The sequence below is a fragment of the Ceratosolen solmsi genome, unplaced genomic scaffold (genome assembly GCF_000503995.2).
Source record: "Ceratosolen solmsi marchali unplaced genomic scaffold, CerSol_1.0 scaffold47, whole genome shotgun sequence".
In the NCBI taxonomy this organism is placed as follows: domain Eukaryota; kingdom Metazoa; phylum Arthropoda; class Insecta; order Hymenoptera; family Agaonidae; genus Ceratosolen; species Ceratosolen solmsi.
Genome location: NW_011948419.1, coordinates 10,852,114 through 10,866,720, shown reverse-complemented (window position 1 = coordinate 10,866,720; position 14,607 = coordinate 10,852,114). Strand labels below are relative to the sequence as shown.

At 33.7% G+C, this 14,607-nt stretch overlaps 1 protein-coding gene across 1 annotated transcript in view; it reads right to left on the bottom strand.

Annotated features, from left to right (window-relative positions):
• Nucleotides 1-1,427: 1,427 nt before the first annotated feature.
• LOC105360748 (low-density lipoprotein receptor-like) overlaps nucleotides 1,428-14,607 on the bottom strand; it is a 36,723-nt gene continuing 23,543 nt past the window's right edge. The window contains 3 exon segments of the mRNA XM_011497746.1: nucleotides 1,428-1,552; nucleotides 5,119-5,378; nucleotides 11,481-11,961. Coding sequence (XP_011496048.1) covers nucleotides 1,520-1,552; nucleotides 5,119-5,378; nucleotides 11,481-11,961 — 774 coding nt within the window. The 3' untranslated portion in view covers nucleotides 1,428-1,519.

The window sequence follows — 14,607 nt, the reverse complement described above, 5'->3', positions numbered from 1 at the left end:
TGTGAATTTTACGATATCGCTTGCCAGATGTTTTATGACACTAGTACAAATAATTATGAGCAGAAAAGTTTGAGTCCTGATGTGAATTTTACGATATCGCTTGCCAGATGTTTTATGACACTAGTACAAATAATTATGAGCAGAAAAGTTTGAGTCCTGATGTGAATTTTACGATATCGCTTGCCAGATGTTTTATGACACTAGTACAAATAATTATGAGCAGAAAAGTTTGAGTCCTGATGTGAATTTTACGATATCGCTTGCCAGATGTTTTATGACACTAGTACAAATAATTATGAGCAGAAAAGTTTGAGTCCTGATGTGAATTTTACGATATCGCTTGCCAGATGTTTTATGACACTAGTACAAATAATTATGAGCAGAAAAGTTTGAGTCCTGATGTGAATTTTACGATATCGCTTGCCAGATGTTTTATGACACTAGTACAAATAATTATGAGCAGAAAAGTTTGAGTCCTGATGTGAATTTTACGATATCGCTTGCCAGATGTTTTATGACACTAGTACAAATAATTATGAGCAGAAAAGTTTGAGTCCTGATGTGAATTTTACGATATCGCTTGCCAGATGTTTTATGACACTAGTACAAATAATTATGAGCAGAAAAGTTTGAGTCCTGATGTGAATTTTACGATATCGCTTGCCAGATGTTTTATGACACTAGTACAAATAATTATGAGCAGAAAAGTTTGAGTCCTGATGTGAATTTTACGATATCGCTTGCCAGATGTTTTATGACACTAGTACAAATAATTATGAGCAGAAAAGTTTGAGTCCTGATGTGAATTTTACGATATCGCTTGCCAGATGTTTTATGACACTAGTACAAATAATTATGAGCAGAAAAGTTTGAGTCCTGATGTGAATTTTACGATATCGCTTGCCAGATGTTTTATTGCATTTTACTTTCTCGCATTCTCAAACAAATGCATATATCGAAGGATATCATAATAAAATCAGGTATAATATACATATAACACAGCAGATGAAGGAACTCTTAACACATATTTTTATTATAAATGTATGATAAGAAATGACTTATTATTAAATAATTAAAAACAAATTAAAGAAATACAGTTTTTATGATATTGTAGGGAATGAGACAATGTATACTTAAGCTTTCCCTCCTTGAATGTATTTTATTATTTACTATTTTAATTACATAAGTAATTAACATAACTTATAATTATTTAAACAGATTTTTTTGTAAGTTTTCTAGATTAGATATGTAGTGAGTAATACAATTAAAAAATTACAAATTCAAACATTACAATAATTTAAATTTCAATTATCTATAAAATATATAAGTTTCTAAAAATTTCATACATATGCTACTAATAAATATGATAAATTAAATAAATAACTCACATGTATATAATTAAAAATTTTACATTTATCCAAACAATCATTATAAATAGACGATTACTGAACATATTTATTAAAATAAAACTAAACTTCAGTACTTGGCAATGGCCTCTTTTTTAATCAGTATATGATAATCATGTTGGAGATGTCAAAGCACAAATACAAACCTGTAAATTATAATAAATTATAGTTCCTTAACCAAGTTTACTTTTATAGTTATATACATCATTACTATTATTATTATTATTATTATTATTATTATTATTTGACTATTATCTCATTTATCAAATATTTATAAATGAAATGGCGATTGTTGAATAGATAGTTGGCGTAAAATTGATGGTATGAAGTTTTTAAATATATTAGGCTATTTGTTTAGAATCCATTCATCCAGGTGTAAGGACCAAAAGATGTGTAGAATTAGACTATGTCTATAAGATTACTGGTGGGAGAAAAGTGTGGATAAGTGGAATGGGTAGCTCTTCAATTCAGTATTTTTCCCATCTGCTTGCGTGCTGTTTATTGAGTTTATTTCACAACTACACTATAATGATCGCTGAGTTCTTGCTGTTCCTTGGTGGTTGCCTCGTGGTGTTAGCATGCACTATATGTAGAGGTAGGAGGTCGTAAATTTCCGGATCCTCTTGACATGGTGCGCTTATTGGTAAATATCTACAAGGAGAAATGTGAGGTGATAAATCTCTGGATACTTCTTCGAGTAGTGCCACGTGGTCGTCATCTGATTGCTGGGCTCTTCCTGAATGTGTTGTAGATTGGAAGTGTAAAGAAATTGTACGATATCTTAATGTGGCGTCGAGTGTGGAATGCGCACGTGTGTGATTGAGGTTATGGATGCAGCGTAATGACTGAATGTTACCGCAGACTGGCGCGAAGCTTGATTCGTCGACACTCGCGCTGTGTGTTGCTTAAATTCATAAGCTTCCGAACTTGAACTAAGGTGAGGGTTGCGGAAAAGACGCCCTTTTAGCGGGTGCAAACTTGACGACGCGTACTGGAATCTATTCCGAACTGTTGCTCTGGGAAGAGCCTCTTCGTCCTTAGTTGCTTCTCGATGTCATAATCTCTGAACTCCGAGTAATAATATTACTTACGAAGACTACTGGTGAATTTGAATTGGTACCTCCTTGTTCTTTCTGCAAGGAGGTTTGTCACTGAACACTTGTCGTTGGAATATGTCTCCCCCCAATAGGACTTGTAACGATAGTTGTTTTGAACTACGCAAATAGCAAACTTTCCACTTATTAATTGAACAGTACTGTATCGAGAGTGATGAATATTGAAAAGTGCGCCCCTTAATTACATTTGCTGACCATATTTATTTTTTTTAATTTATTGTATTGTTTTTCCGGATGTTTTATGACACTATTGCAGAATAGTTGCGAGCAAGAAAGTTTTGAAATCTAAACACAAATTTTACGATGTTATTTTGCCAGATGTTATATTGCATTCAAAAAAGGTCTCGCATTCTTGAACAATTGCTTATAATGTATTTTTAAAAAAACTTCACAAAATTAAAATATTATATTGAAATAAATTTAATTTATAGTTTAATTTAAGATAACCTTTATTGCTAAAAATGTAGAAAAACTTTTGTAAATACAGGCTTATATTAATGGAAATAATTCAGATTGTGCTTAATTAATCTAATTTTCTTACAGAATAAATTTAATAGCACTTACCGTATAACACACTAAATTCAGAAATCCTGAAGGCACCAGATATCAACTTGAATTTAAACGGCGCAATTAGATATGAGAAATCATTGAGCTGTGCAAATGAGTATTGAAAGGAAAAAAATAATATATGAGATTGTAAAAAATATATAAATATATAGTATATATATATACGCATTGAAGCAGTTAAAAGCAGAATACAAAAGTGGGAGAGATATAAGCTTCCGGATATTTACGTTTATAAACACAATTCAGCTAATTCGGGAGATTTCACTACGCTGAATACTCGAATATTAGATTGTAATTCCGACTAGCAATATTGATGAACCTTCCAAGGCTATATCCCACTGATGTTACGATAATGATCGGCATAGTAACAGACACCGGTGCGCTACCGGTGTCGCAAGCTCTTACGAGAATATTTAAGAGCAGCGCTTGACGCGCACCTTCCTTGTGCTATTACTAATCACGCAGTCTCTACGACGGGCTCACTATTCTACCTTTAGTATATAGTGACGCGACACATCCATACCGACGGCCCTAACGCCCACGTAAGCAACGAACACTAGCGTTCTTTACACCACATCTATACTGACGGCTCTAACGCCCACGTAAGCAACGCACCCTAACGTTCCTTACAGCCACATCAACAGCAGCGGCGCTCACGCTCACACCGGCGGATAAGGCACTATCGTCTCACTGCCGCCCCCTCCCGTGCGTGTCTACTACTACAGCGACTCGTCTCGTAAAAAGAAGGAAACGCGGCTCACACTGCCGAGAGTACACACTCATCATCACGTAAAACAATTAGAAACTTTATCACATAATTCACTCACGTTATACATTCATAAACTTTATGACCATAAACTAATTGTTATATTTTTATATTTAATAAAGAAAAGACAAGATACACTGTGTGTAGAATTGAATCATTGTATTTGCCTCCTCCATTTGCCCGGAACACCTCCACCGACCACCAAAGGAAGGTTTTTCAGTCTGATCCCAGACAAGCAGTATAAATAAAAATTTGTCACAATAAAATCCAAATATATTTTTAGTACAGTTCAAAAGACGTGTCGTTTTCTAAAAGAACAGAAAAAAATCTTAATGAATCATCGAATTAAATATTGATGATTGAACACCTTACCAACGAAAAATTTGATGAAAATTGATACTACTTAATAAATAATTGAAATATAAAAAGAATTTTAATCAGCCCAGTAACTTGATTGAATAATATTCGAACTATCGTGTGTAGCCAAGTTCAAACCGTAATCTCGAATAATGTACACATATTTTGTAAGTTGTCGAAAAAAACAATTTTATATTTCATAGTTGAAAATATGCTAAAATTCTTAGTTTTATCAATATTCATTTTTATTATTGCAATTATGTGAATATAGTACATATTATCATATAATGAAAATTGTATAGTACTTTTTTTCAGTTAGTGAAAAAATTTAATATAGTAAAATAGTATTAATAAAAATTATTTTATTTATTTAATTCCTAAGATAACTATATATTTAAAAAAAAATTTATATAAATAATTATTTAAGGTTAAATTACAAAAACGTAACTTTAAAGCTAGTTATCAAAATACTTATTTAATTGGTATAAATTAGGACAAACGTATGTATTTAAATTATCAAATGACAATATTTGTGATTATATCTTTAATACAGAATTTTTAATTTTTAATTTAGTGTATTACTGAATTTATTGTTTTATAAATAACTCAAATCAACCTCGAATTTCTTTTCAGACTATTATTTTAAAAGTATAAAGAAGTATCAAGTAATCCTCATCATTTCTAACACTTTGGAAATTGCATGTAATAAATTGTAAATTATAGCAGGTTCAGATAAATATACATATATGGCATATATTTTACAGTCTACGTAAAAGAAAATATATTGATACACTGAAAAATATTAAAGCTCATATTTACATGTAATTTAGATCCACTTTGTATACGAATTGAAAAATTTTTTATGTGAGTATATTTTTTATAAAATAAATAAAAGCCATTTAAATACCTCGTGTTCAATTTTATCTGAAAATGAAAATCTTTTTTCTAGAATAAGCTGTTTTTCACTTGTCATTTTATAAATAGGGTTATCAAAATTCATGCTAGGCACATGATGCTGAAAAGATTGTTTATAACAAATTACAGCAAAAAAAGAAAGCATCACCAATCCTACAGTCACAGTTCCGATTAGAAAGCCAGAAATTAATAGTGAATCTTTAAATTCATAATTTAAGCTATTAGTATTGAATGGCTTTTCATGTCCTGAAACTAAAAAGTTTGGTTAATTTATATAAAATATGGGTTTCTTAGATCTTGTTAAATCTATAATATTATCTATAATATTTGTATGTAATATAGTATAGCATATCATATAATATTTCATTATATGATTATTACATATGTCATTGCGAGAATCTTTCCCAAGTCATTAGACATCTAGAAAACCCATACTGCTATACTTCTGGAAAACCCAACCCGCCCAGATATCTAGGGAAAACCCAAGCCGCCCAGATATCTGGGGAAAGTCCATAAATGCTAATCATCTGGGGCAAAAGTCGTTACATACAAAAGAAAAAATAAGTGCTTAGTTGTATCCACTACTTGTAGCACCATAATTGCCTCTGTCTGGGATCAGACTAAAAACCTCCTTAGATGTGTGGAGGTGTTGCTGGCAAGTGGAAGGGGCAATGCAATTATTCAATACTACATGCAGTGTTTCCTTTCTTTCCTTTATTAAATATAATAATGTAATAAATACTTATTATTCATAAAGTGTGTGAATAAAGGTGTGAGCGAATAATTAGAGGAAGTTCCTTCAATAGTGTTACGTGCTGACGGGGGTGTATGTACCCTCCGTGATGTGTGGAATGACTCCTTCCCTTCCGAGAAGTGTCGCTATAGTAGTATGCGTGAGAGCCGCCGCTGTTGTACCGCTGCTGCCTAAGTGGGACTGGGTTGCTCCTGCCTTTGTGTTGGTGCGTAGGAATTGTTGCTGTTGCACCTAAGCTTTCTAATGGGGGACCGCTGCTGCTATCTTAGGGTCGGTGTAATCCGTTAATATATGTAGTCAAATTGCTTACTGTTTGAGCAATTACGTACGTGTGTATCTAAAGCGAATGATGACTGTAGAAAGAAGCTTGAAGACTGAATAGTGAGCTGCTGTGTTACTGCGTAATCGTTATTTTGCTAAGCTGTGACAAAGACTCGCAAAGGACTGACTGGCGTGTGGCACGCGCAGTCCTTAAGTATTCTCGTAGTAATTTTTTGGGTGCGAGTGACGATCCGGTATCTGTTACTATACCGGTATTTTTTGTGACGTCAATAAGCATAGTTTTTGTGAGTTTCATTGTTATAATTCTTCGAAATTCTAGTCCTATATTCGGGTTTTCGGTGTACAAACATTACTCGAGTTCGTTGGCTAGCGCTTATACCTCTCCCACTTTCGTCTTCCGCGTTTAACTGTTCAATCCGTAACAACCTCCATTGTGGTCAGTTCAAATTGTCCTATCGCGTTGATATTTAAAGCAAGCACGCGTCAAGACAGATGCTAGTCAGAGTTGGTCAGTTAGAGCTAGTCAGCTATGATCTATACAGCCATGAGCTAGTTATTCAGACCAGGCGCCTCCTTGGTGGAAACGCCATGGAAGGAGCACAGTCTATCTTAGTATGATCGCTATGGAACACGCGCTCTTTTAATAGAGATGCCATACGCGATAGAGGCGCTCTAACAGTGAGGACGCCAAGGAAAAAGGACACTTTCAGCAGCACCGCTAAGAAAGGTACAAGCAACAATTTCATACAACTACTCAAGTGAAACCGCATATATAGTGCCCAAGAGTATGAAGCCGTCGCGCCTTTCTCATACTCAGTGCCATCCACAATCAGGTGACCACCACGTGACACTACACGAAAAAGTATCCAGAGATTTACGACCTCACATTTCTCCTTGTAGACATTTACCAATAAGCGCACCACGTCAAGAGGATCCGGGGATTTTCGACCTCCTACCTCTACATGTAGTGCGTGCTAACGCCTCGTGACAACCACCGAGGAACTGCAAGATCTCAGTGATTCTCATCGTCAATGTAAAATCGTTATAGTGTAGTTGTAAAATAAACGTAATAAACAGCACGCAAATAAGATGTGTTAAATACTGAATCGCAGCGCTACCCAATCCACTTATCCACAACTTTTCTCCCACCAGTAATCTGGTGGATATAGTATAATTTAAAAAAATATTTAAATAACTATTTAATATTTAAGCAAATATTAAGTATTTTTATTTATTAAATAGAATTTCTGATATATTAATTCAAAATTCAAAAATAGTATAAAAATTCTTATGATCAATTTAAGTCTTCAAGGATTAATTTGTGTAAAGTATTTTAAATATTATATAATTCTGAAAAGTTTTATATTCCGAAAGATGTGATTATCCAATGCATTTTAAATTCATATATCAAATATATATTCAAAAATATAATTTCTTTTACAGTTTTGAGCACAGTTTAGTTTTTTTTTTTTTTTTTTAGTTCGGAACTGTTTGACTTCCTGGCTCGAACTGCCAATGTTTCGATAGCTTTATAATAATTTATTGCCCGCAGAAGTTTGGGAAGGAGTTACGTGGAATGTATGTAGAAATATAGTATGCGTTTCATCAAAATATGGTTTATTTACACTTCAAAAAAATGGATGCGATTGTGCACTTGTTTTTTAGATATCTATACATCGTTGGAAATTTTCACATGAATTATAACCATTGGAGAATTTTCCAGTAATTATAACCGAGCTATAGCTATACTATAGCCGTTCGGTTTTCCCAAAAATGATCTTCCAGAACATATATGTTAAAGTTAAGATCAGTTTTTTATTTGACTCATAAATTGTTTGCTTTTCCATAACTTGGTTTTGATATATTTAATAGACATGTATTCTTAAAATTAAATTACCTTTATAGCTTAGAAAATTTTATTTTTAATCTTTGTGAAGTGTGCATATATATAAATATATATATATATTTATTTATTTATTTATTTATTATCAATGCCACACAAGTAAATGTGTTAATTGAAAAATAAATTTCAAATATTAATATATATAATACATTTTGATAAATTTATGTCCCAGGGAGAATTTTTTCTACTAACATGTGATATTCCTTTATGAAATTATTCAAATCAATTGTATTTTGAATTAATAACATTTTTTAAATTTAGACTTTGAATACATCTATAAAATCAAAATATATTATGTAATAATAATTGCAATACTATATTTTATTAAAAGAAAATTGAGCTTTGATATAAATATATGTTTTATAATTCTAAAAATCTTGAATGCTATTATTTCATATTGTCTGGGATCAGACTAAAAAAAAACTTCCCAGTGATCTTCGGTGGGAGGATTGCTGGCAAGTGGAAGAAGAAAGCGCATTTATTCAATATTATCACACAACGTATCTTGATTTTTCTCTTTATTTACAGGCTACACAAAGAATATGATTCTAAGATGGTGTTGATAATCTGTGATCTTGCAGTTTGATGGTAATTGTCATGAGGCGTTAGCATGCACTATATGCAGGGGTAGGAGGTTGTAAATCTTCTGATCCTTGACCTAGTGTGCTTGATGGTAAATGGTGACAATGAAAGTAAGAGGTCGTAAATCTCTTGTACTTATTCATTTAATGCCTCTGACGTATATTACTTGTGGTCGTTCGTGGAACCTCCTTGTTCTAATATCTGCCCTTATAGCCCTAACATATATTTCACCTGAGGCCGTTCGCGGGACTTTCGATATTCAATCTCTGTCCCGTATAGCCGTGGCACATATTACACCTGTAGCCGTTCGCGGGACCTTCTTGTTCTAATAAATACTTAGCAGAGCCGTGCGAGGCTGGCTCTTGCGCCTTCAACACATGGTTTTTCTTTCAATTGAATTCACAGTATTTTTATTTGTCTTACCTAATTCTGTGATGAATATAAAGGTAGTGCGCCTCTAGTTTAATATTCACCTTTGAATTACACTTAGCACTTGCGTATGCTTCAATATAGCGCACTTAAATGGTTATAAATTCTTATGACTTCACTGTTGGCTTATTAGATTATTATTGCAGAGTTTGGCGGAATTATGTGCTTATATTATAATTGCTTTACTGGTATGTGGCGTAGTTTAGTGGCTATGTGGATAATAACTGATAACTGATTGATTGACAAATGCTAATGAGCGATAACAGATGTAAACAATTGGTAAAAGTACGGTGAACCCAGGCGCGTGGCGAGCTGCCAGTAAAAATTAGCGTGGCAGCTTACAACGCTGTTAGCAGTGCTTGGGCTTATTGATAGGCCGAAAGTTTTGATGACGTCAGAACGATGCTACAGAAAATTCGAGGAGTCTAGGACACTGCCTTGGAAGGTTCGAAAATTTTTAATCGTCGTTGCTACGCCGAAAGATTGTAGAACGCTAAACAATAAGGTTTAGACTAATAGAGAAGTTGTGGAATTAATGTTTACAAACATAAGCGTACGCGAGCATAAACTTTTCCCATTTTAACTTTTCTTCGAAATTGTTTCAATACACATCTTATTTTTACCATTTTGGTCAATCATACATTACTCAATATTTATACGTTATTCCTTAAAAAAAACATAAAAATAATTTATCCCTGGTGTATTTAAATTAATTATGAATTCCAAGTAATAAGTTACTCTTTCATCCTAGATGTAATTGTTTATCAACGCATAGTATATTTATAAATTCACCATCAATATATAAAAATGTAATTAAATATTTCTTCCCCTATAAATGTTAGTTTTCATTTCATAAGTAAATAACTGAAATTAAAGCCTTAGTTTCACAGATTATTAGAATTATAATTGTCTAAATTGGTCCCAGTAACACTGTCAACTTTGTTTGATAAACGAAATTAAATAATTGCTTATATGAAGCAACCATATGTAATGAAATATTGTAAAGGAAAATAAAACATTGAAAAACAAAAATGAATATATTTTCATATTTTGATTAATGGGAATTTTTGTTTAAAATATAATTAGAATAATTTATAGTACATCAAATTGTTAAACCAACCACCAATTTTTACATCAACGGCTGTCAAACGATACAGTTTATAATTGTTGGAGATTGCAAGAACGTTTTTCTATGCCATAAAACATGTGTCAAAACAACATCGTTAAATTGTCGCTTAGACTTCTAAAATCTATCTATAAAGATATCTAAAATCTAATGGTATGCACTGCTCCCCCCCTTGTCAATAACCTCACAGGTATATGTAAAATTATCTTAATTATTTTCTACTGTCAGCGCTCAAGGAGAAGTCGGTGCCCCAAACACACGTAGTACGTATTGACAAATCTTCGCGCTATTTGCGTCCACCTTCTCGACCTAAACTCTTTCCAAACTCGAATCCACTGCTCAGGAAGTCAATCTTCGCGCCATTCTGCGCTAATAGCAGACACACCACATGGGCTTCTCGATGAAGTGGTAAGAGCTTTACAACCTCTTACTTCACAGGGGATAGCAACAGTGCAGTATGCCAAGAGAGGCAAAATATTACATTCAATTACCTCTGATTAAATTGCGCTTGCTACAGGCAGAAGTGTAATCTGTTTGAATCAATCTTCACGAGATTTGCGCCCACCTTGCCAACCCTAACTTCAACAAAGCACGTGCCCATACGCACGGAGCTCGAGTTGACAAGCCAATCTTAGCCCCATTCAGCGCTCATAGCAGAAACAATATGCGGCTCTACTCGAAGAAGCGGTAAGAATTTATACCTAATCATTTCCCAGGGAATAAAATCAGTGTACTACGACAAGAGAAGCGACGTACGACATCAAATTACCTCTGGTGATGTACGCTTACCAGTGTGAAAAGCGTCATCTGCCCAACAAGTATTGATAACAGTAATAATAATCATCCCTGTATTTGAAAATTAACGGATTAAACAGAGTAACAACTAGATGTATTATATTGAATTTATTACACTATCCCTTCCACTTGACATAACATCGTTACGACATAATATCTCGTGGTCTCTGAGTTGTCAACGGAATAAACAATTTTCTATCCTTCGAACCTATCTTGGTTAAACTTGCCGGATTAGCGGATACATTTTGTACAATAATATTACTCAAAAGTTAGTTATTCTATTTAAATAATATTTAAAACCAATTAAAACTAATTTTACACAATATAATCTAAAATTGATTTACATTATTTAGGAGAAGTAACATAAATCTAGTTGTTCTACCTATGATGAAAATGCTATATTATAAATGAATTATACTAAAAAATTGCATTAGGAGTAGAGTATCACAAAAAATAATACAAATACTAAATAATATTTTTTACCATTCTCAACACACGTAAGTCCATCAGAAAGAAGAATTAATTTATCAGGACAAGCACAACTTAGTAATGGTGATCTTGAATTTATTTTTGGCGCAGGTAAACATAAATGACTACAATATCCATTAATTACTTGACATTGATTGATACCATCTGGTTGTTTATATGGATGATATACATGCACCGCCATTGGATGATGTAACGATCTTAATGATGTGATAGCTTCTAATTCTTTACCATTAAATTTATTGGCTTTAAATATAGTTTCTTTATTCCAATCAGTCCAATAAATATAATCTTCAAACATCGTAATACTAAATGGATGTTTTAAAGTATCTAATGAATGTAGTATGGTGCGCCTATTTGAACCATCGTAACTACAAGAGCCAATAATATTCAACTTAGCATCTACCCAATATACTCGTTTTCCAATCAGATCCAATGTAAGACCATTAGGCCATTTAATATCAATTCCAATAATAATCTGTAATTGCAATGAATTTTAAATTATTGATTATAATATACTCTATTAGTTATTATACATAATACTATACTCTATTATTTATTTAAAAATAGATTTTATTGTTTATATAATAACATTTATTTTTGTGTATCAAATGTGTGTAGTTGTAGCTATAGTTCTCAATTTCTACTGTTTTTACAAGCATTAGATAAGATATGGCAACCATTGCTATAACTTAACGACTTCTAAAGATATTAAATTAATAAAATTAAGAAATCAAAAATAATCATAGTTGTGAAATGCAAACTATTAAGTACCATACAAGTCATTTTCTTTTATTTTCACCTAATCTAAAATTTTATAACTTGATCTGATATTTTTATCTTTTTATACATAAAAAAACATTAAGATTTCGAAAAATCTCATAAATATATAATATATATTGTTACGAATTACAGCAGTTTTTAACAAAATACAAAAGTGGGAGAGGTATGAGCGCGCGAACATTTGTTTTGTAAACACTGGCCAATGAACTCGAAAAATGCTTCTATACCGAAAATTAAAATATACGACTATAATTCCGAAAAGTAATGACAATGAACCCTACAAGGCTATACCCTATTGACGTCACAACAAATATCGGCATAGCAACAGCCACCGATGCGCTATCGGCGCCACAAGTTCGTACGCGAATATTTAAGGAGCTGCACGTGCCGCGATTCCTTCTTGCTAGTACCAATCACGCACTCCACATCGGACTCACTATTCAACCTGCAATCGCCATTATGAAGCCATAGCCAACATCAAGCAACCTAAAGAACTAATAGCGATGCCACAACTATACCGGCACCCACGCCTCCGTAAACAACGCACCACGCTCGTTCCTTACGGCTTACTAACATATCGACTCCGGTCAACTACATAAGCAGCAATCACACGAACGTGCACCAATACCACGACTACATCTGATATCACATACACGCAAATGAATGGCGCAAAATTTGATACGTCGACACTCGCGCTGTTCGTATGAGCACGTATGTAGTATAGGTTATGGTTGTAATGTAGCACCACACATGTAACTGTTGTTACTTGAGACTATACTCAGGTATTAGCAAGGATACCTTAGTCCTGATATTGTCGTACTGCAATAGTTATTCAGTTGGAAGTAATAGTTTGTAAGGCTTTTACCTCGTGAATGATGGTGCTACGCGTTGCGTCTGCTATGAGCGTTGAATGGCACTCTGTGTAAATTCATAAGCGTCAGACTTTGAACTAAGATGAGACCTTCGAACTACACACTTTTAGAAATATTCCGCACTGTCTCTCTAGTGAGATCCTCAATTCCTTATGATACTTGTGGAGGACTTAAAATCTGAATCTTAAATGTAAGTTGATTATTGACGTAGTGATACTACTTACGAAGACTACTAGTAAGCTCAGAGGAGTTTTCCGCTTCTTGATGAGGACCTCAACTGGCACTTGTCTTCGGGCTCCGATAAGGGAAAACGTCTCCTGTCCTTTAGGACTTGTAACGACAGTTGTCTTGAACTACGTTAAACGCGACTTCCACTTCTTATTTGAATCAGTACTGTATCAAAAATGTTTGAATATTGAAAATGCGTCTCTTAAATACATTTGCTGACCATGAATTTGACTTGAACCCTTTCCCTTATTTTTCGTCCAATCAGAGATTCCTCCCTTACAGTGCGAGGGCAGTGCCTCTTGTGGCTTCATAGTTAATTAAAGGCGTAGTCGTCTGTTGGTTTTCGCGGCAAGAAGAGCTCTCGTTGCCTCTGACGCATCTGACGACAGTATGACAACTTGTAGACAGGGAAGGGGGGACCAGTACATATCGATTTGAATGCAGTTTCCGAGCGGTGCGAATCCGTACGGATGTCTAATGACTTTGACCTTCCCAGATGTTGAGCTACAACGACTATTTCGGAGATGTTTATCGACTTGAGTTCTTCCAAATGTTTGACGACAACGATCTTAGAGTCGTTTTACGACTTGATTATTTTTATACGTTTGACGCTCTCGAAAGGTACTCACAATCGCGAACAAATAGCCCTGCAGCATCTTTGTAAGGTAACAACACAGGGCAGATCATTGCGCTAGAAACAGTGGGCGCAACTGTAGCGCAAAGAACAATGGAAGTGATTGTGCACGTTCATCATTTCAAATTTACCGACTTTTTCTAACCTTCAACGACTATTAGAGAATTTTCTTACAAGTTATGACCGTTTAATAATTTCTTTGAAATGATAGATGTTAGGATTTTTCGCCACATGATAATATTCGAGATATTCCCTGAATCTTGAATATATACTGTTCGATTTTAAAGGGTTAGCTTATGGCTCGAACTACCAATTCAATAGTTCAGTGGATTAGTCTCTCGGCAAGATAATTTTAAAGGAAACCAATAACAGACAAGGCTGAAAAATATAATATATTTATTAAAAACAAGGTTAATGATTGTAAACAATTATTGTAATATTGCACTGTTGTGTAGAAATCAATAATTCTGTTGGATTATTCAAATGATGTGTTCTTGTGATTCTTATGCTATGAAGGCTTCTATGGATATTACTGTGTTGCTTTGAGGTTATGCTGATGTTGTCAATGTCAGCTGATGTCGTCAGTCAATCATGCTTGTGAGGCAGC